The sequence below is a fragment of the Periplaneta americana genome, chromosome 2 (genome assembly GCF_040183065.1).
Source record: "Periplaneta americana isolate PAMFEO1 chromosome 2, P.americana_PAMFEO1_priV1, whole genome shotgun sequence".
In the NCBI taxonomy this organism is placed as follows: domain Eukaryota; kingdom Metazoa; phylum Arthropoda; class Insecta; order Blattodea; family Blattidae; genus Periplaneta; species Periplaneta americana.
Genome location: NC_091118.1, coordinates 32,344,526 through 32,368,664, shown reverse-complemented (window position 1 = coordinate 32,368,664; position 24,139 = coordinate 32,344,526). Strand labels below are relative to the sequence as shown.

General features: G+C 36.3%; 1 protein-coding gene across 1 annotated transcript in view; it reads left to right on the top strand.

Moving 5' to 3' along the window:
* Positions 1-238: 238 nt before the first annotated feature.
* LOC138691912 (histone H4 transcription factor-like) overlaps positions 239-24,139 on the top strand; it is a 29,720-nt gene continuing 5,819 nt past the window's right edge. Inside the window, exons 1-8 of the mRNA XM_069814532.1 lie at positions 239-576; positions 750-1,271; positions 8,014-8,153; positions 11,507-11,693; positions 14,948-15,100; positions 18,307-18,505; positions 19,900-20,029; positions 21,895-22,028. Coding sequence (XP_069670633.1) covers positions 402-576; positions 750-1,271; positions 8,014-8,153; positions 11,507-11,693; positions 14,948-15,100; positions 18,307-18,505; positions 19,900-20,029; positions 21,895-22,028 — 1,640 coding nt within the window. The 5' untranslated portion in view covers positions 239-401. The remainder of the gene's footprint in view (positions 577-749; positions 1,272-8,013; positions 8,154-11,506; positions 11,694-14,947; positions 15,101-18,306; positions 18,506-19,899; positions 20,030-21,894; positions 22,029-24,139) is intronic.

Genomic DNA, 24,139 nt, shown 5'->3' with positions numbered 1-24,139 from the left:
GAGCACAAATGCTGGGTAATTATCGTGCTGGACACCAGATTCATTTCACTGGCAGTATCATCTTCACTTCATTCAGACGCTAAATAACCTGAGATCTTAATACAGCGTTCACTAAAGAATTCAGGAGTACAACATATAGGTTGTGACAGGTTGTGATGATTGGTCAATGGCAAAGCCATCTGGCTCTGTCTCTGTCAGTGGGGATTATAAGGTGACCACGGGAAATTTTTTGTGTTGGTAAGTATGCGGGAGCGGCAAATGGTGGCAGTAATTTATTAGTGTTCGAGTACTAATAATAATTTTTGTTATTGTTATAGTGTTGAATAATTGTGTTTGTTAGACTAATTGTTAATGTTAAATGTGTCCTATGGAAAAGTTCTTTACATAATTTAGAAAATACTATGTCCAATAGACGTCGAAAAGAAAGGGAAGCATTCGGAAACATTACAAATGCGGATGACCCATTAAGTCCAATGGATTCTCAATTTCGAAATATATTTCATCCAGAGGAGAAAGAAATGGATTTAGATATGCCAACAGGTTTATTGGATCCAGGAATCTCGCTAAATCCAATAGGTAATTATGCAAATATTTTCGAGTCCGATATAAGGATTGTGGATTATGCAAACTGAGTATAAACTGTTACTTGTATGTAGCTTATATTAATTTAAACAATTCTTAGTAACCTAATACCTTGCTTTGAAAATGGTAAAATTTTACTTTCATTGTGTTGTACTGTCGTTTTGCAGATTTGAATTTTGAGCAAGAGAATAACCTTTCAACTAGGCCTAGGCCTATGCCACCAAATGAAGAGAACATACCATTCTCAATGCACCAGACTTTTACAACTGTTGATGCGTTGAAAAAATGCAGTAATTGGATGAATAAGTACTCTAGTCATTTACAAGGTAAAAGTGAAGATTCTGAACCGAAGCGAAAGAAGCGGAGACGAAAAAAGGACTGGGATGAAGATTACCCTGACAGTGTTTGTTCAGCATCAACTGGCAAGAAGCGAGGACGAAAGAGGAAAAAATCGGTCCGAAAGAAGAAAGGAGAAGGGGACTGTGATGAAGATCACACAAACAATGTTTGTTTAACATCTGGTGGCAACAAGAAAAAAGAGAAGACGATAAAATTTAAAGAAGAACGTTTGGATCTGCGTTGTGAATGGCGTGATTGTGACTACAGCACTCCTAACCTTGACACGTTTGTCCGGCACGTCAGCCTTCATATCCCAGAGCTTGAGGTTAAACAAACTGAGGACAGTGAAGGTATTTAGTTGCATAAGAATAAGTTTCATTTTATTATTGATGATAATACTTAAACTAGTCGTTTGATATAGGCCTATTTATCTATTTTTATGTGTTTTATTTAATGCAGTTCTGTGGAATAGACCTGAATGGGAAGGGGACAGAGAGATTGAGTTGACATTCATTGTGTCATTTTTGCGCGAAGCAGTTGTCACTACTCTATCATTGACAGTTGGGTACTTGCCACTAAACTATCTTCTCATCAAACCCTACCTAACCTTATCTCTACTTATTGTCACTAACCTATCTTCTCATGAAACCCTACCTAACCCTATCACTTCTTGTCATTAATCTATCTTCTTATCAAATCCTACCTAATTTTATCACTGTTTGTCAATAATTTATTTTCTCATCGAATCCTACCTAACTTTCTCATTGTCAGTGGGACTACGTGTCATTAAGGATGAGGTGGAGGGAGAGATAGAGAGGGAAATGCAATTATTTTTCCCAGTAAAGTAGAACAATTGAACGTGAGGCCTATTATCTTTCTGTCTGATCATATAAACTCTTCTGTAGTATGCAAGAATTGGTAATTAGCAATAGCATGTCTTTTACAAGGTATGTGAGTTAGTTGAGAGAATATATAAGTTACTTGAGACCGAGGATCTTAAATCATAGACATATTTCACATATTCCTTCACCTCACGTCACTTATCCGCTCAACTAACCCTCTAACCTTGTCACATACCTTGTAGAAGACCAGCGGCCCCTTGCTAATTACCCAAAAATTAATTTAAACAGTATCTGCTGTAACGTAAATGAAAATGATTAAAGTCATGTAGGGTAAGAGGCCTAAACATTAACCCTACTTCGAGTTCAAGATTCCACATAAAAATAGCTAGAAATTTTAAGTTTTGAGAGAAAGTATTTTGAATTGTTCTGTAAATTCTGTAAATGACGCATCATAATGAGAGTTTTTGTTTAAAATGTGTAGAAGATATGATTTTATTTTAAAACACTTCTATGGAGTAAGAGCATGTCTGATTCTAAAACGAGTGAACTCGTGTTGAGATCTTGGTTGGGACAAGTTACGTGTGTGGGGTTTTTTCCGATGTTTTCTCTCTCAATCAATTGTAGCAGAAGTGCTATGTAATTTTCGGCGTTAAGAATTCAGAATCTAGAGCTTTGTATTGTACATATCACACACCCAGTAAAATACTGTCGTAAACCGAAAATCATATATTACTTTCGTTAATTATTATTTCAACGCTGTTTTACTGGTTGGAGGTATCAAATTCTAATAATAAAATAGGGTGAATGTTATTTATGTCCTGCCCACTATAGGAGACATAGGCCAGTTTTACACTAATCCTAAATATTTAGGGCCGTATTCATAGACATTCTTAGCGCGGGCTTTCGGTGGATGATCAGCGAACTAAGGTTTTTCGTATTCATAAACCAGTGTCAGCCATATGATATGATATGAATCCTGTTTAGCACGCTTGTAGCCCGGACTAGCGAAATGTTTATGAATAGCACCCATAGTATAACTTGTTGCTTGTGTAGGCAGTCTTTTACATTAGATTTGCGAAAATTGGTTTATAGCGCAACATTGGCAGTGATAAAAGTGTGAAATATTCGGGTGAAACGAGCGTTGAGCGACTTCCGCCGATTTTGGAATAGACACCGATGCACTTGAACAGCCAACATAGAAAACAAAAAATCACACTCAATTGCTTTCACCTTCATCTTTACGGGATAATAAAAGCCTAAACTAACCTAACCTAAGTGCGTCGATGTCTAATCGGCGGAAGTCGCTCAACGCTCTTTTAACCAATATTCGTTCAGTGGGCGGTGGATACTCTACATTGACCTGAAATAGTAAATTATCAAAGGTTTTGGTACATATTTATTAAAATATTTGTATAAAATATTTCACTAGGAAATAGCATATCTTTGCAAATCACAATTTTCGAGTTAGTCTTACGACACTATTTTACTGGAGTGCGATATGTTGGAGGAATCTAATATAGGCCTAGATATACCTAATACAATCTGACCTCGATTTCTCGAACCGCTATAACTCGAATATTCTATTTCTCGAAGAATTTTCTAGGTCTTGACCATATATGTGTAGGTACTTTATGTGTTACTCCTATAAAATTGAGTACCGGGTCTTTCACCAGGGTAAAAGGCAGTCAGAGCATGGTACCGACCATACTGACTCCTAGTGCTGCGGTCAAGGAAGCATGGGACTCTACCTCCATACACCCCATGTGCCTTCATGGCATGTAACGGGGCTACCTTTACCTTTACTTTATGTGTTAATAATCATTGATAAGTGGACATTCGATATTTCGAATTTTCGATCTAGAAGTAAAATTTTGATAGCAAGAGACAGAAAATACTCTGTATCTAGAATTCTATAGTGCCTGAGATGAACAGATATTCACTTTGATAGTTACAGTACCAACAGATTATCAATTATGGCACTGACTATGATACCTTCGTTAATGTGGACTCTCAGGTTATTGTGGCCGAGAATCCAATGGATGCAAGAGTACTTAGTGCAAGAATGGATCAGAGTGCAACAATGAATCCGGGGAAATCAGAAGAAGGTGGGTTAGTCGAGTTTGGACAGGTCGACTGTTATCCAACACTATCTGTGAAATAGGTGCTCTAGCAACAATTCGATCTTACATCCAGAAATAGTCATATGTAAATGATAATCTTTTCAGTGTTGTTAATGTGTTGGAAAATTACTTGAAAGAAACCAAGATGAGAAACAAGAAACAGAAGAAAATGACAAACTGCCTATTTGCAGTAATTAGTACGATACTTTTCTTGTAAACATAATCCTGCATGTACAGATAATCTTTTAAGGACACACAGTACGTTATTTTGTAATTTTCCAATGAAATTTCAATAACTCGAAATTTCAATAAGTCAAACTATGGTTTTGGTCCCATTGCGATTCGAGAAATCGAGGTCAGACTTGATTAAATTTGTCCGTATCATTCAGGGCTGTGTTGTTGTATGTGATGAGTGCTTCTAATTGCGTATGGCACAATGGGAATGTTTTGCATGTTGATTTGGACAGGTTTAAAGTCATAGCATTTTCGAATATCCATCGGCTGATGATTTCTGATGCTCTATTCAGATGTTTTCTTTATTTTGCTTGACATTTCTTTTGGATATGGATGTACACAGGACGAGGCCATCTGCATAGAGGAGACATTTAGCTTTAAGTTGCTGGGAGATTTTGGTTATCAGGTCATTTATATATAGATATTGTTTTATTTTTTTTTATTTTATTGGGTTATTTTACGACGCTGTATCAACATCTAGGTTGTTTAGCGTCTGAATGAAATGAAGGTGATAATGCTGGTGAAATGAGTCTGGGGCCCAGCACCGAAAGTTACCCAGCATTTGCTCATATTGGGTTGAGGGAAAACCCCAGAAAAAACCTCAACCACGTAACTTGCCCCGACCGGGATTCGAACCCGGGCCACCTGGTTTCGCGGCCAGACGCGCTGACCGTTACTCCACAGGTGTGGACTATAGATATTGTAGATATGAGATCAGTCATGTAACTTGAGAGAGACAATGGATAGTTTCCGTGATAGACTGGGACATTGTGTGGCTGTGAATGGTTCTCATTTTGAGCATCTGTTGTCAAGTTTGTTTAGTAATAATGTTTTGTTTAGTTTTATGTCCTACTCAACATGATTTCACATAAGTTAGTTATTTGTCTCAATCTTGGAATGTAGGCTTTCACGGCCGGCGTTGATGGGATGCGTATTTTCCGGGCTAGAGGGCCGTGGTCTGTCGGTGTTACAACCAAACATTTCGTCCACTACTCCGGTGGACATCTTCAGTGGTATGCCAGGTTACATCGGGAAGCTATTGAAATTCATAAACACAAAAACAACTTTAACCGTAAGGAGGAAGGACTCAAGGTCAACAAAGCTTGGTATCTGGCCCTCAGAAGCACACACATCAAACCCTTTCTCCAACAATTAGACACTACGACAAACAATCAGAACACCGAAGCCACTGGTGCGGACCGCGGCGACAACGACAAGCAACAACAGCCCCACACCTTAAATATCGACGTGCTACCAGTCTCAATGCCAGTTCCTGATACACACAGCAAATCTCTCCACACACACACACACATGTACCACGCCACTGAAGATGTGCACCGGAGTAGTGGACAAAATGTTTGGTTGTAACATCGACAGACAACAGCCCTCTAGCCCGGAAAATACGCATCCTATTTGTCTCAAGTTTGAAGTCCATGAAACAAGTTTATTAAATAGTTAACCCTTCAGTACTTGCGTGGGGAATACCTGTCAACCAGCATGTTTCTTTTCATTGTTGTATTTCCTAGAAAGGGTTTACCAGTATTGAGGCTTTAGGTACCTTCAAAGCCAAGCTCACATAATAACATTCTTTAGTTTCAGTCTTGAAGTTGCTCGTATAACTTGTGTAGCTAAGGTTTTATTTCACCCATCATCTTTTTGTTGACTTTCGAGCAGCCTATGACACCATAAATAGAGAAAGACTCTATGCTGCAATAGAGGAATTGAGGATCCCTAAAAAATTGATCTTTCTGGTGAAAGCTACGATGACAAATACCAAGTGCATAGTTAAAATTCAAAACATGATGTTTAACCCTGTTTTTACTAGGTGTGGCGTCCGACAAGGAGATTCACTAGCTTGTCTCCTTTTTAATATAGCACTGGAGAAAGTCATGAGGGATTCACGTATTAATACTAGGGGAACTATTTTCTATAAGTCGATTCAGGTACTGGCTTACGCTGATGACTTAGATATGATAGGAAGAAGTCAGGCAGCAATGAAAGAGGCCTTTATTAAGCTGGAAAAGGTAGCAAGAAGGATGCATTTACAAATTAATGAAGAAAAAACAAAGTATATGCCAGTCACGAGAACTAATATAAATGGACCCCTTTACCTGGAAATAGGCTCTTTTAAATTTGAAGCTGTCCATAGTTTTATCTATCTTGGCTCTGAAATTAACAACAAAAATAATGTTAGTTCTGAAATAAAAAAACGAATATTATCTGCCAATAGATGCTTTTATGGTCTTAGAAGACATATGAAATCTCAAATTATATTTAGGAGTACAAAAATTATAATGTATAAAACTCTTATAAGGTCTGTACTATCTTACACATCTGAGACTTGGCCATTGTCGAAGTCAGATGCGACATTATTATGTACATTTTAAAGAAAGATTCTTAGGCAAATCTTTGGACCAGTTAGAGAAAATGGAACATGGAGAAGAAGATATAATTTCGAACTGTACAGATTATATAATGAGCCGGACATTGTTAAATTTATAAAAATAAGAAGATTGGATTGGGCCGGGCATGTTGTGAGAATGCAAGATGATAGGGTTGCGAAGAGAGTTTTTAAATTTATTCTGATGGAAAGAAGGAAGGTTGGGAGACCGAGATTGAGATGGGAAGACTGTGTGATGGATGACATCAAGACTTTGGGTGTTAGAAATTGGAGAAATTTGGCATTGGATAGGGAGGAATGGCAGAAACTTCTGAAGAAGGCCAGGGCCCATGAAGGGCTGTCATGCCATTGATGATGATGATGATGATGATGATGATGATGATGATGATGATGGTTTTATTTCTGTAAACCACGCGACTTTTTACATTATGGTTTCTGCAAAGTTTCGGTAAGTATTCATTTTCACTCTTGTGAGTTATATATATATACTAAATCTTTAGGAATAATTTTTTCTATTGAACTTCGAAGAATTGTGGATTTCTTCAGAGATTAGAAAGAGTTCTCAAGTATTACTGGGAATTCAAGAATCTGCCAGCCCCAGGACAAAAGAATGGGTCCAGGGGCTGTTGTTACCAATTTGGTAGGTCTTGAGATAAAACGACTAGAAATGGTGTGTGAAATGTTCAAAACGGACATGTGCCGACCATTTGAGGAATATCTGTGTAAATTGCTTGTAAATAACTAGGTATTGTAAAGACATGTCTGCAGAAAGCATTCAGGAATGAAGACTTTTGATGGATAATTCAAGGAAAAGAGGACAGTAGGACAAAAGCTACTCAGGTATAATTGTATAGAAAGATTTTCACAACAAAGTAAGGATTTTAAACGCGTTTCTGGTGTTAATTTCGTAGGTAAATGTAGAAAGTATTTGAAATTTATACATAAATAATTATCTTATAAATAAATTAATTAATTCAGTTTCAATTCTGTTTTTATATTTATTTATAAATAAACTATATAGTCCATAGTAACACATTTATGTAACCATTCATATTGAAGAGAATGTCCAAATTAATTCTCTAAAGGATGAATATAACTTGGTGACAGCTGTCCCCCATGTGACTGAATACATTACGAAAAAATACGCAAGTACTGAAAGGTTAAAAGACATGAAATGTGTGAATGGGTAAAATTTCTGCACATTCATATGTAAAATTTAATGGAGATTCGGAATACGTAAATTTTAATATAGGGTGCCATTAAAAAAAAATTAAATTGGTAAATCTCTATAAATACTGGCTGCCCTTTCGACAAAAAAAAAAAAAAACAACATATGAAATTGTAACCTTCAAATGAATCCTTCATAAAGGATGCTAAAATATGCCTTGCCCTGTACTTTGTCGCATTTGATTGCAAATTGTGATTTGCTGTGTATATTTGTCAAAGGTTTCCAATAATAATTATATATTAACAGGTAACATAATGAATGTTGCAGATGTGCTTGTTTGCTTGTGGCAATATTGTGGGTTTGAGTCAGCAGATACTAAGGAGATTGTGAGACATGTGAATTTCCACTCATATCACACCAAGATAAAGTGTATTGGATCGAATATGTTGGCCCGATCAAAGATTCCGGTAAGTTTGATTTAATTAAAAATTTAATGCAACTGAAATTGGCCTGCATGCAGATTTTTGGAGAATATGAGCAATCAGTTAATACAGAAAGGTTGAAATGTATACAAGAAGTTCATAAATTCCAAGGAGATTTTTTTCACAGTATGGAGAGGTGAATGAGTAGTAAATCCTGACAAGACGAAGTATATGATTATGTCTCGTGACGAGAATATTGTACGAAATGGAAATATAAAAATTTATCTTTTGAAGAGGTGGAGAAGTTCAAATATCGTGGAGCAACAGTAACAAATATAAATTATACTCAGGAGGAAATTAAACACAGAATAAATATGGGAAATGCCTGTTATTATTCGGTTGAGAAGCTTTTATCATCCAGTCTGCTGTCAAAAAATCTGAAAGTTAGAATTTATAAAACAGTTATATTACCGATTGTTCTGTATGGTTGTGAAACTTGGACTCTCACTTTGAGAGAGGAACATAGGTTAAGGGTGTTTGAGAATAAGGTTCTTAGGAAAATATTTGGGGCTAAGACGGATGAAGTTACAGGAGAATGGAGAAAGTTACACAACACAGAACTGCACGCATTATACTCTTCACCTGACATAATTAGGAACATTAAATCCAGACGTTTGAGATGGGCAGGGCATGTGGCACGTATGGGCAAATCCAGAAATGCATATAGAGTGTTAATTGGGAGGCCAGAGGGAAAAAGAACTTTAGGGAGGCCGAGACGTAGATGGGGAGATAATATTAAAATGGATTTGAGGGAGGTGGGATATGATGATAGAGACTGGATTAATCTTGCTCAGGATAGGGACCAATGGCGGGCTTATGTGAGGGCGGCAATGAACCTCCGGGTTCCTTAAAAGCCAGTAAGTAAGTAAGTATGGGGAGGTGTATAATAATTGACAGAAAAATTTGTCTCGTTTTTACTAGAAGATTGTTGCCAAGAATCCACTGTATTAATGAGATATTACATTCTATTGTACAGGGAAATCCAACGAAAAGAGTGTATACCCAGGCCATTGTAACCTTGCACTTTACAGTTGTCATATGAGTTGGCAACTCTTTCTATGAAAAAGTTGAAGAATGCTGAGCGGAAGCCTTGTGAACCAGTCAGAACATAGCATTTTCTATCAGCTGTTCCCACTGCTACATAGGGCGCTGCTGTGTTGTAGGTTTGTTACATGGTGTTACAAATAATTTATAGTGCTGTTGTGAAATGTTGTAAAAAAGACGTCATTCAGAAAATGATAATTCGCTTTGTCAGAATCCATTGCTTAAATAGTTAGGTGTTAGAATTAGTGCGAATGACTCTTCAATTTTTCGAGCCGGATAAGGAATTTGTCCGTATATATGGGCGTCCTTCAATTCCTGCAGATAATGTAATTACAGCAGACATAATAGTACATTATGCAATGAGCTTATAATGGTAGTAATTAAGACGCGAGTATGTTTATAAAACGAGCGCAAGCGAGTTTCATAATTTTCATACGAGCGTCTTAATTACCATTATGGTCAAGTTTCATATGACTTTTTATGCTCGACCGTATTTCTAACTTGAAATTATTCATAAGTATTCATGTTATTCTTATCTGAGGAGCGGAACTGACCTTGTGCAATACCTCGTAAATTGTGAGATGTGCTCAGACGCGAAAGTATTGATTTTTTCTGAGAAACAGATGTCGACATTGACCTTGACATTGAAAAACGAGATGACAAATTGAATTTATTTGAATATTATTTACAATTAACGCTAATTATTATAGTAACAGAACTGACTTTATTTCAAATATAGGTGATTTATTGATTTATTGTTGTCTTTCGATTGCATATCCGAGAATAATTGATACTTGCGCTTTCATAATGCTACAATAGTATTTTCTGATTGGTGGAACACCTGAACTTTAATGAATAGGTGTACTTTAATGAAGTCCATTAAAGGGCTGCTACCAGGTGTATAATTACTACATTTCGGCATGGTCGAGCATAAAAAACATTAGACTCTTCTAAGAGTGCAGTAACAAAGAACGAAGTTACATAATAATTATTATCATTTGAATTAATGAAGCAGAATAGCAAACTCAGCATAAGTCAAGTCAGCTGTTGTGTAATGGTCACATTGTGGCAACGATGCATCTCTCACTACCAACATTATGCAGAGCTGTCAGGTGCAAGGTTATGACACGAAAGACAACAGGATCATTGAGACTGTGAGATGATTAACTGCACATGCGTGGACATCTCTTGCACTGCCAGTGTGATCCTTAACTGGATTTGTGTACATGATAATGAATGCATGTATCATCACTATAATGATATGTACTGATGGGACATATTCGAGATCAAATCAAGAGGAGGCCAAAGATTTCATTAAGATATATGGATCATATGAGGAAACAAAGAGGAAGGCAGAAAATAGGAAAGATTGAAGAAAACTGGGTTTGCAGTGAAAGACCTGGGAAGAACACTAAATGAAATGAAATGAATGAATGAATATCAGTAATTAATATTTTGTATGAGAGGTAGCCTACTTAAACTAGTTATAGTCCGGATCACCTTACTTAATACCCTAAGGGTGAAACCTAACCATTCTTCCCCTATTACTACATATGCTAGTGGATTATAGTGATTTTCTAGCTCCAAGGTTGAATTTTCTTTTACCAACTTCGTTTCGAATTTCGGGTACTGACAAATACTACAACTGGCAGTTATTTTGTAACTGTTATGTTGGCAGCAACAATTTCGGTTTGCAGTAAAGGAAACTGATGAAAACGCAAGCAAGTAAATATATTTTTAGGTTAGATATCATGAATCATAAACCATTTAGTCAAAGCAATGAATTTCATGTTGCCAGACAAAATAGATTTTAATATTAGATCATACTAATCCTAATTACCAACATAATATGCGAGAAGTTCAGGAGGAAAATACACTGTATCGTAGACTAAATTATTGAACCATTTAGGAAACACCTCACGACATAAGATGAGATGTGGTAAATAAGCAAGACATTGTCATTTTTAATACTGTATTATTATTATTATTATTATTATTATTATTATTATTACAGTACATAGCAGTGTGATTACACTCTTTGGTGATATCTGGTATTAGTTGGCAGCACTGAAGAGGCGTCCAAATTAGATTTTTAGGCACTACACTTTCGTGATCTTCACTATACATCAGGCCTCACTGAATATTTCGGTCAGCGGCCTCTACTGCCGACAGTCTGTACATTCTGTATTATTAAAACAATCTGCTTGCCATTTATGGTGACCACTAGGGTTCAGAATAATACCTAAATAATATGATTACAAATTAAGAAATATTATAATTGCTATGTGTTGCAGGCATGCACATTCGATCCTGATGGTAGGAACTTGGCGCCAGAACTGCCAGATATGTTTGCATGTTGTTGGGCAGACTGTGAACGAGTCTTCAACAACTCACAGATGTACTTTTACCATGTTGATGCGCATGTGCAGAACAACCCCCGTGGCAAAAATGTAGAAGGAGGCATCTCATGCTTATGGCGGAGTGAGTATAGTAGACACACTTATCATCTCAGTCTGTTTTTGGGGTATGGCCTTCCCAAGTTTTTTTCCTCTGCACTTCTCTATTTCATGCAACTGTGTTCACTTTTGTGTAAAGAGCAGGTTGGTAGCATCTTTCTGAACCATCTCTTCACACCAACTGTGAGGTCTTTCCAACTAGTTTTTTCACTCAAAAGTGTCTCTCAGACAAGTTTTTTGGGGATACATCCATCTTTGAAATGTAAGAAATACATTTAAATTCGACAGATGTTCATTATCTGGAAGTGCGTGTTGTGGTAGTGAGACAGTGTCAGAGAAAGAATGGAACTAGCAGTATCTCGTGTATGCTTTAAAAAGAATATTCTGCAGTGGAAAACTAAAGTCTGATCAGTTTTCCAGAAAAAGCAAGGAAAACAACTACAGTGAAGCCTCTCATTTACAGACATCGAAGGAACGTAACAATCTGTCTGCATCTGGGAAGTGTCCTTAATAATTCGGAGGGAGGCTTCCCAATCTAACAGCAATTTATAAAATGCATTATATATCCCTTCATATGCGAAGACAAAGAGGAAGGCAGAAAATAGGAAAGACTGGAGAATACTGGGTTTGCAGTGAAAGACCCGCCCTTGGGCAGAACACTATAAATGAATGAATATATCCCTTCAGGCTTTAATGAAATTTTATGACTTTGTTTATCCATCCGCTTCCAGCTAACAAGGAGTAGCCAGCTGGGCTAGCAGTAGCCTGTGAGACCCTTGTCTTTTTTCATGTTAAGGAATTTCACCCGCTTCCAACTAACGATATTGTCTTTTTTCATGTTAAGGAATTTCACCCGCTTCCAACTAACGATATTGTCTTCTTTCATGTTAAGGAATTTCACCCGCTTCCAACTAACGATATTTTCTTCTTTCATGTTAAGGAATTTCACCCGCTTCCAACTAACGATATTGTCTTCTTTCATGTTAAGGAATTTCACCCGCTTCCAACTAACGATATTGACTTCTTTCATGTTAAGGAATTTCACCCGCTTCCAACTAACGATATTGTCTTCTTTCATGTTAAGGAATTTCACCCGCTTCCAACTAACGATATTGTCTTCTTTCATGTTAAGGAATTTCACCCGCTTCCAACTAACGATATTGACTTCTTTCATGTTAAGGAATTTCACCCGCTTCCAACTAACGATATTGTCTTCTTTCATGTTAAGGAATTTCACCCGCTTCCAACTAACGATATTGTCTTCTTTCATGTTAAGGAATTTCACCCGCTTCCAACTAACGATATTGTCTTCTTTCATGTTAAGGAATTTCACCCGCTTCCAACTAACGATATTGACTTCTTTCATGTTAAGGAATTTCACCTGCTTCCAACTAACGATATTGTCTTCTTTCATGTTAAGGAATTTCACCCGCTTCCAACTAACGATATTGTCTTCTTTCATGTTAAGGAATTTCACCCGCTTCCAACTAACGATATTGTCTTCTTTCATGTTAAGGAATTTTACCCGCTTCCAACTAACGATATTTTCTTCTTTCATGTTAAGGAATTTCACCCGCTTCCAATTAATGATATTGTCTTCTTTCATGTTAAGGAATTTCACCCGCTTCCAACTAACGATATTGTCTTCTTTCATGTTAAGGAATTTCACCCGCTTCCAACTAACGATATTGTCTTCTTTCATGTTAAGGAATTTCACCCGCTTCCAACTAACGATATTGTCTTCTTTCATGTTAAGGAATTTCACCCGCTTCCAACTAACGATATTGACTTCTTTCATGTTAAGGAATTTCACCCGCTTCCAACTAACGATATTGTCTTCTTTCATGTTAAGGAATTTCACCCACTTCCAACTAATGATATTGTCTTCTTTCATGTTAAGGAATTTCACCCGCTTCCAACTAACGATATTGTCTTCTTTCATGTTAAGGAATTTCACCCGCTTCCAACTAACGATATTGTCTTCTTTCATGTTAAGGAATTTCACCCGCTTCCAACTAACGATAGTGTCTTCTTTCATGTTAAGGAATTTCACCAGCTTCCAACTATCGATATTGTCTTCTTTCATGTTAAGGAATTTCTGTACAGTCCTCAAAAGTATATTTTCCATTTTTGTAACACATTATATCTTGAAATCCAAGTTCTGTCCGTAGTCAAGAGGTAAAGCAAGCTTTAGGACTGTCAGACAGCTGTCCATGTCCATGTCTGAGAGTGTCAGTAAACGAGAGTTGAATTTATCATTATTTTTTATATTATTTCAGTTGGGATATAAAAATCTGTCCGTATATGAGGAGTGTCCGTATCTTGGGGGTGTCCATAAGGAGAAGTTTCACTGTACCTGAAAATCTCCATAACAGAATTTATTTTAGTTATTGATAACACATATCAAATTGAAATATAATATTGTATAAACTATATTTTTTAGTTAAAAGAAACTGAAATCTCCAGGGGAGACATCCTGAAATCTGGGAAAGAGCTTCCCCTGGGGCCAACTCCTGAATGCATCACTGTTCTACTCTGTACTTTCCAGTTTGATGTCCAGATCATAATAGCGAACCCAGGTTTCAACCATGATTATAAACCTTCACTGAAATTTTGTTTGTTTCTGCTGTACACAGATGCTGATTTATCACAACTTAAGATCACTTTTGAGTGAAAGTTAATGTTCACAGCATCCATCTTGCTGTTTGGGGACATGTGGTAGCATCACGGTTAAGACGTAACGCTGCAAAGCCGGAAGGTCACGGGTTCAATTCCCGATAGGGTCATGGATTTTTTCCATAGATCTAATCCTTCTGGTCGTACTATGGCCCTGGAGTTTACTCAGCTTCTATAGATGTGAGTACCAGGGGCATTTGCTTTGGGATAAAGGTGGTGAGTGCATAGAACTGACATTCCTACTGCCAGTAATGCCGATTGTTTGTGAAGATGAGACCTCTTCTCCTCCCATCACCTTCTGGGCCAATTTGGCCTGTCATGGGGTTGACTTTGCCTTTTACCATCATGTTTTAAATTTTTCAATGCTAATTCTTTAATCAAAATATTATACACTGTACTGAAAGAGAAGTTAATTTCTTATGCAGTTTTCCTGATTATTTGTCAGTTTGCATTATGGGATCATGGATGTTATTAAAAATTTCTTGCATTTCTTACTGATGCACAACGAGCATGTTGGTCTTACACGATTCTCTAGGCACCAGTATTTGACTTTGTCAATGTTTTATTGTTTTACGTCTTGTTGAAAGTAATGTTTTGTTTTAGGTTGCAGGTCCGTGTTTCGTTCAGTGTACAAACTGGCTGATCATGTCAGAAGTCACACACAAGAAAAACTAGTGGGCTGTCCGACGTGTGGTGGACTTTTTGCCTCGAAAACTAAGTTTTTTGACCACTGCAAACGACAAGTTCCCTTGGAATGTAAGTAGTTAGCAGAAACTATTCAGTGCTTGTATACAGTACTGACAATGGGGTTTATTTTTATATGAGATATGCTAGCACTTGTGACATAAGTAAAGGTGTAGCAGCTGTTTTAAAGAGGGATGTGGAGTAAAATTTTGTTTAAAAATATGGTTACTGATTTCTCTTCGATTTAAGACACAAATGGATAGGGTTGCCGTACATCCAGGTTTTCCCGTACATGTCCTCTTTTTTAGGGTTAAATTTTTCGTGTGGGTGGGTTTTTAGATTTTGGCTAATTGTCCAGGTTTTTAGGTTAAGTTTAAAATACGACGTTACTAGTGAAGGAAAATGCCTCAAATATTTATAACAGTTACTTTATTGAAACTGGAAACCTTCTAATCGTTACAGTTAAGTAACGCTTTAGTCCACCCCACTTTAAAGCTCCCATGAACTTCCCTTTCTGTACTCTTTGACCGCGATATTATCGATGTTTTATTTTTGTAATGTTTCGAAGCTTGAGTCTTGTGTTTAAAACGGTTGTCACTAGGTGGCAATGCTATATGTCGTCTTCCGGTTACTATTGCTTATCGGCTGCCGACTTTCATAACAGTTTTATGTTGTGCTGTGCATGGTTGTAGTTTGTACGGGAAGAAATGCCAGAAAGAAAGTGTAAATTTTCTGCCGAGTTATAGAAGAATAGTATCCTTGTTTCCGAAGAGGTAGAGATGATTTCGAAGGTGAATACATGGTATGTAAAGCCGAAAAAACACAAAAAAACAGTTCGTTCTTCTACAAAATTAACCGACTTTTTTTTTGTAAAACTTGGCATCAAATTGGAAGATGAGGTAACCGCAGCAGAAGGAAATTTCGCTTTCCACACTGTTAAAGAACACAAAAGTTACAACGTGATGACTTGCACATCTGGCCTACTGAAGATGATGTTCTGAGATTCGGATATTGCGAAGAAGTTTTATCATGGAAAAATAAGACTCATGGTTATAAAGATTAAATTATAACCAATTCACTTGTTTGTATTATTATTTTTTTATTTAAGGTTAAGAAAATTACTACTAGCAATATTTCTCAGCTTCAGTAGTCTACATACTACACATACTTTATATCAGTATTGTACATGATCTGTGATAGCGATCTGTTCGGAAGTAGGTGTCGATAAAGTGTCCTCTTTTTTACTTATCAAAATATGGCAACCCTACAAATGGAGATTATGGTCCAGAAACCTGATGTTCTAATGAAACAAGTACCATGTTATAGAATTTGTGGAGTACATTCGAAAACTCATAGTTTATAGAAAGGATTGAAATTTTAATTTTGTATTTTTTTTTTTTGTCAAAATTAGTGTTACTTAGATTTTCAATTTGTTTTAAAGATTTCCTATGATAATTTGGCGCATTTTAAGGATTTTAAATTTCTAATGTGAAACATTTATTCTTGACATTCGAGAAATCTGGTTATACTTTCTGTTAATATATTGACGTCATTAATTACAGTAGGCCTTGGATAACTGAAATTATGTGTAGTAGTAGTTTTGAATACAGTTAGCCATGATAAAACATGAAGGGGAAAGAAATGGATGTGACATCTTAATATTCATAATGATTTCGCCATTATTCGTAAACAAATGGGATTCACTAATAAAAGTGGAGGTTATAAAGAAGAAGTTAGTAGTTAAACACATGTAATTCTAAAGTAGGACTTAAACGTGATATTAATTTTTAAATGAATCCAGTTCTATGTAATGAACTAATTACATATTATTATTCATTACATTAAAATTTCAAACAAATCATTAGCGTCATATTATCATTTTGACTATAAATTGCATTGTTGTCTCGAAACTAGTCCTGATGGAATAAGAAAACATTTATGAAGTAGTTAACGAGAAGACTTCACTTGTTAAATTGAAATGTGGGGAGTGTAAAACAGAAATGAAAAGAAATATCAAAATTTTACATCCTTACAATCCCAACCATGTTTACTGCAACAATCACATACAGCTTAAATGTTTCACGCAATTACAGATATTCGATGAATCCTCTGTCACTTTCTTTCTTTTTTTTTAGTGTTTTTTATTAAAGAGGAAGAATTTTTCATTATGTCGTGTATTTGTCAAAGGAGAGTGCAGCTAACTTCCAATTATCTGCCCATATAGGCTATCTGGTTTGGAGTTTTTGTGTGCATGATTCCTCAAATGTTTTTTTTGTAAAAGAAAACAGTGGAGCATCAAACATGCTGTTACAGTATACAACACAAACTGTATCAATTACACAGAAAAAATTATATTATTATTTGAAAAATTATATTATTGTTGTTATTATAATAATAATAATAATAATAATAATAATAATAATTATTATTATTATTATTATTATTATTAAACAGATTTGCACTGCATTAGCGGCATCTTCCTGTGCCCAAAATTTACACTCTTATCTTCTTCCTCCAGTCTCTTCTCTTCACATTTCCTGTCTTGTAACCCTTTTTCACGCATCCATGTATTTCGAGATGTATATCTTCCTCTATTTGGGGCTAAGAGGGATGAAGTTACAGGAGAATGAAGAAAGTTACACAACACAGAACTGCACGCATTGCATTCTTCACCTGACATAATTAGGAACATTAAATCCAGACGTTTGAGATGGGCAGGGCATGTAGCACGTATGGGCGAATCCAGAAATGCATATAGAGTGTTAGTTGGGAGGCCAGAGGGAAAAAGACCTTTGGGGAGGCCGAGACGTAGATGGGAAGATAATATTAAAATGGATTTGAGGGAGGTGGGATATGATGGTAGAGACTGGATTAATCTTGCTCAGGATAGGGACCAATGGTGGGCTTATGTGAGGGCGGCAATGAACCTCCAGGTTCCTTAAAAGCCAGTAAGTAAGTATATCTTCCTCTTCTTCCATATGGAATCCATTCAAGTATTTGCTTTGGCAACCTTTCATCTGCCATCTGTATCATGTGTCTCCACCACTGAAATTATCTGTACTTTACATAATCCATATCAGAATGTAAATAAGTTAGAAGAAAAAGGACTTTTATTTCAAATGAAAGCAAACTGAAAGTAAAATGTCGTAATGCAGTGAGTTCTATATTTCATATTACATGTGGGTTCTAAATAAAAATATCACTTTCTGATTTATTACTTCCACGAGTCTCATTTTTTAATTGGCATTTTAAAATGTTTTGTTTGTAATTAATTACAGTGCTGGGATACCAGTGCTCACATTGTTCGAAGTACTATCCATCGGAGAGGTTGTTACGAGACCACATGCGCCATCATGTAAACCATTACAAGTGTACCTTTTGTGATATGACTTGCCCAACACCATCATCTCTTGCTTCACATATCCGCTACAGGCATATAGATAGCAAGCCGTTCAAGTGTAATTTTTGTGAATACACGTAAGTACTACAATGATTATTTTTAAGATATGATAAATGAAGAGTCCACTGCAAGAATGATGGATGTCACTTTCTTGTCGAAAATGAACCAAGACTGTCAATGCATAGCTTAAGACATAGAATGTACATACAGAGTTATATGGCATTAACACTGATAGTCATTATCCAGTAATGATCGGAAAATCACAGTTAAGCTTTGAGCGCTAAGCATTTCAAACTTTCAATTGCTTCTCCTGCAAAATCTATTCCAAATGAAATCCATCATTCTTGCAGTGGACTCTTCAAATGCTTAGAAATGGTTCCTATAATTATTATTGATGTTGAGGGAAAATTTTGCCTCGTTATCAGAAACAGAATAAAAGGGAAATGTTAACATTAAGAATCCATTATCTTTGACAAAATAAATCAAATTAAATTTCGTATATACAGAATGTTTCTGAATTCTGTTGACAAAATAAATCAAATTAAATTTCGTGTATACAGGATGTTTTTGAATTCTATTGACAAACTTCAAGTGGATGTTCGGAGGAGGTATCTCAATGTTTTGAGATAAGGCATCAGTGGCCACTGGAGCTCTGTTTTGGAATTCGTTCGTTCATTCATTCATAGTTTTCTGACGAAGGGCAGATCTTTCACTGCAAACCCAGCTTTCTCCAATCTTCCCTATTTTCCACCTTCCTCCTAGTCTCTGCATACAATCCACTTTCTCTGTTGAATGTTGGATATGACATCCAATGAGATGCTTTTATTGCATCGGGACTCATTTTGAATCTTTCATTATATTCATATAGTGATATGAATGTGTTATTATTCTTGGCTGGAAAATTTGTATGTAATCTTCGATTAAATTTAGTATCTTCATCTCAGTCAGTAGAATGCTAAATACCATTACAATTGCTTTAGTTAGTGATGTCAAATTACACGAAATTAATTAAATAAATTTGTATTTCATCGTTGATTTTATGAAACCTCCTATGTGGCAGTACACAACATAATTTTCCATGAGGAAGAAAAATTAAATTAAAATTAAATTGGCATACATAGAAGAAGAAAACGTTGGTGAATATGATGAACATAAATGACATCATCGAGGACCAGTTTAGGTCTATTGATATTTAATTAATTTTTTCTTCCTCCTGAAAAATTATTTTCTGTACTGCACCATAGGAGTTTCATAAAATCAACGATGATTTATTACCTTAATGTATAATTTGTTGTGCTTTGAAACTTCATAAACATAAGTATAATTATAAGAAATTTTTAGTTTTACCAGTAAGATTTACAAATTTGTAAAATCTCTCCTTCGTTGTGAAACAAATGCTTGTAAAGTATGCAAAATTTCATTTGTGAAGATTTCATAATGAATAATGTGCGGAATTTTTGTAATGCTTCAGAGGCAAGACACATTATGATCTGAGACATCACTTGAACACACATTGTTCAGATCCATTGTACCAGTGCGATGAGGAGGGATGTAATTATTCATGTCGCAGTGCATATGGTCTGGAAAGACATTACCGAAGGGTAAGTATAAATGTTATATGTTGGCATAGACTTCTGCTGCCAGTGTTCATGGGTTGTGGGTTTTCGGACTTCTGCCACATCATCTCGATTGCTGGAGCTAACAGGTGCCGGTGCAGGTGTTACGTGTTGTCTCTTCTCACTTTATAGATCTCTTGGATATGGAACAACAGTTTTGATGGTGAAATCATTGCAATAAGTGAATGCCTCAGGAATCTTCTATGCCACATCAATAAATTTAGGAATGCAGTTATATTGTCAGACTCCAAAGCAGCTATTCTATCAATCGTCTCTAAACACAGACCTTCATCTCAAACAGCAGAAATAACTAAAATGCTCTCTCAATTAATATCACTCAATAAAAGAATTATATTCCAATGGATACCATCCCATTGTGGAATCCTGGGAAACGAGAATGCGGATGCTTTAGCAAAGAAGGGCAGCACTGCTACTTACAGACCTGTTACTAAATCTACGTATTACTCTGTGAAGAGATTTATTAAATCTACATACTTAGACTTCAACAAACAAAATTTGATAACTCAATCCCAAGGGGAAAAATGTAACTCTCTGCATCAAAATCCACAGTTAATTCCCGATTTACCACGAAAATCGTCTGTAGCTGCATTTAGATTGGCAACAGGCCATGATTGTTTGGCAAACACCTGCATAGAATTGGAATATATCAGTCCCCTAATTGCCCATTGTGCAACTCAAACCAAGAAATGGATTCGGAACACCTCAAAATCTGTGCTTCAGTGGCTGGTCATGATAATATCTTTGAAAAATATTGGAGTGCAAGAGGTCAAATGACTTTATTGTCAAACGCCTGGCATTAGAAAACAACAACAACATTTCGACTATCCTGCTGTGGTCGTCCTCAGAGCTTTGGATAAGCTCACAGCTTGGAGGACGACCACAGCAGGATGGTGAAACATTAGCTCTAGCAACCGAGACGATACTGCATAAGACTGGAAACCAACAACCCAACTATAAATGTTGTACATCTTGATTACACAACTTTTAACACTGTATCACTTCGAAATATGTATGGTAAGACTTTCCTGTGTTAAATTTCAACGTACCTCGTTTACATGTTTCGACCTATTTATGGGTCATCTTCAGAACTGGTCGTTGTTGGTCTTGGCATCACTTGTTCTGTTTCCTGTGAGGGTGTGTTCCTGTGGTATAGTGTAGAGTTTCAAATACGTTACAGAGAACACATTACAGCCATAACAAAATTACAAAACACCTCCACATATGCAGAACACATCACAAATGCTAACCACACCCACAGAGACATCAACACAGACATGGAAATACTACACATCCAACCAAAAAGCCAGAAACTAAACACACTAGAACAATATGAAATATACAGACACACAAAAACACACCCCAACGAAATTCTCAACACACAACTCAACTTCAAAACACACACTCTTTGACTCTACACTATACCACAGGAACACACCCTCACAGGAAACAGAACAAGTGGCACCAAGACCAACAACGACCAGTTCTGAAGATAACCCATAAATAGGTCGAAACATGTAAACGAGGTACGTTGAAATTTAACACAAGAAAGTCTTACTATACATATTCCGAATATAAATGTTGGTTGGCTTCCAGCTGGTCTTAACTTTTTCAGATTTTAGTTTGTTTAAAATTTTCTCTTTCCCCTGATGGTTTAAAAGTATAAAATCAGAGGTTTTTGTCATGAATTTTGTTTCATGTTAATTGTACAGATATCCCTTCTCTATATTAATAACCCTGCTAGTGTCATTGTTATCTGGAAGAATAATGAATAGTGTAGTGGATATGTGACGAAACAACTGAATATACATATTCTTCTTTCTGTTGTGCAGATTCATCGTGGAGATGATGAACCATTGTACTGCTGCCATATGTGTGATAGACGTTTCCAGCGTGGAGCCTTACTCACACGTCACCTTTTCAATGATCACAGTTTTCGCTGGCCTTCAGGCCACTGCAGGTTCAGGTTGGTCCTAATTCCTTCCTATAAGCATAATAATAATTATTAAATAGATTCTTTTTAGTACTGAGGCTTTTTTTTCAACTGAATACAACAAAAATACAAAGAGTAAATAATTTACAAAAAAAAATCCGGAATAATATTGCTTATCTTAGAAAGCATGATGAAAGATATTCAGATAGTCAATACAATATGATATAATATAATATTGTTTTATTTGATGTTCAGTCTAATTGACATATCACAATTTTAAAAAGTGAATGACATTTACATATGTAAATGATCATTGGTATTATGAAACTTAAGCAAATGTCAACAGGACGCATCGCAACTAGGTCAGCCATAATTTAACATAAAACCCAATCCCACAAAATTGATTCAGTGAAATTGTCGTCATGATAACCCAGTGTTGCACACGCGTTCTTAAATAATACTTCACTAAAAAACGAGTGATGTACCAGAGACCAAGACTCGCAACAAATATTCAACTAATGGAAGCTATTATGAAGTTTAAAGAGGAACCAAACAGTTTTATCATGTTTGCAATTTCATATCTCATAATTTAAATATAAGACAGACAGATCAGCTACAATTTTATTTATATATATTAAATTTTATACCTGTATTTTATATTTTAGATCACTAATCACCACAAGTTTATCTCAAATAGTTGGTTCAACATTACATTATAGGTTGTGTTTTAATTAGTTTGTACAGATTCCACAACAAGACATAAAATGTACAAGATATTGTATAAAAAAAAAATGCCTGATAATGCCCAAAGGGCGAAAACGTTTGCTTAAGTTTCATAATACCAACGATCATTTACATATGTAAATGTCATAACTTTTTAAATTGTGATATGTCAATTAGACTGAACATCAAATTTTAATAATAGATTTAATAAACACATTGTGTATATCGAGCATTGTGAGTATGTCGTACACAGTTCTTTGTCATTCATCTTTTGCGTAATATGACAGCGGCAATGTTCTTAGTGAGCACTCAAAGAGGTGATATAGCGGGCAATGCAGTCCACAGATTATACACGCACAATCACTGGTCACCTGGTGAAAACCTTTTCTAGTACAGATGCGGTAGTGAAAACCATGGATTGCTCCCCTTGTGTAATGGTGACGTAGCTCGAAGTTGGCTGCTTTCCATTCCTCGTTGTTCATCGCTGGGGTGCGGAAAAATGCAGGGTCAATTTCTGCGGCTTTCTGTCGTCTTTCGTCAAAAAACTTCGTACTGGCTGGGGTTGGTGTCAGGTTGTAGGTGGCCATTAAATCTTCTATGAAGGACGTTGTTCCTGCCAGCTGGTACACGAGTCAGGTTGGAGCGAACTTGGAGATGCAGAGTGTTCTTTTTATATATCTGGACTTAGCCCTGTCCAAAGTTTTCAGGTTTTGGTAGCTCAGGTACGTCCATATTATCTCAATGGCATATGATGCTACTGGTGCGACTTTGAGTTTGAACAATGCAATTGAGGTTCTGAGTGACAGGGACTTGAGGTTTCGTATCGCCATTGTGGCCTTGATTGCCGCGACTGTTCTATCCTCAATATGCCTGGTGAACGTGAATCCGGTTACTTGCAGAGTCACCCCTAGATATTTGAAATATTTTACTATTTCGAGGGTTTGAGTTTCGCAGATAAACTTGTCCTTTGAGGATAATTTTCCTCCTTTTCGAAACTTCATTATTTTCGTCTTGTTTTGGTTTATCTGCATGTCGTTGTCCTGGGACCATACGACTAGGTTGTTGATTGCCTCTTGGAGTGAGGTCCTGTTGTTACTTACATACAGATACATTTTCACGTCTTGGGTTGCTACCTTCTGAACCACATCGTGCGTAACCAGATTGAACATTATGGGACTCAGAGGATCCCCTTGCAGTACACCATTCGTTTGTATGATGTCTGGTGATTCAAGAAGACCGTCGCTGATGTTTATTATATTTGTTTCCATGATGTTCTTTATGAGGCTGAAGAACTGATCTTCTGGGCCTAGTACTGCCTCAAGTTTCTGCATTAGGGTGTTTCTGTTTATACCATCGAAGGCTTTCTTGTAATCGAAGGCAGCGAAAACATGGCCTTTTGGTTTATTTATCGAGTCTTTAAT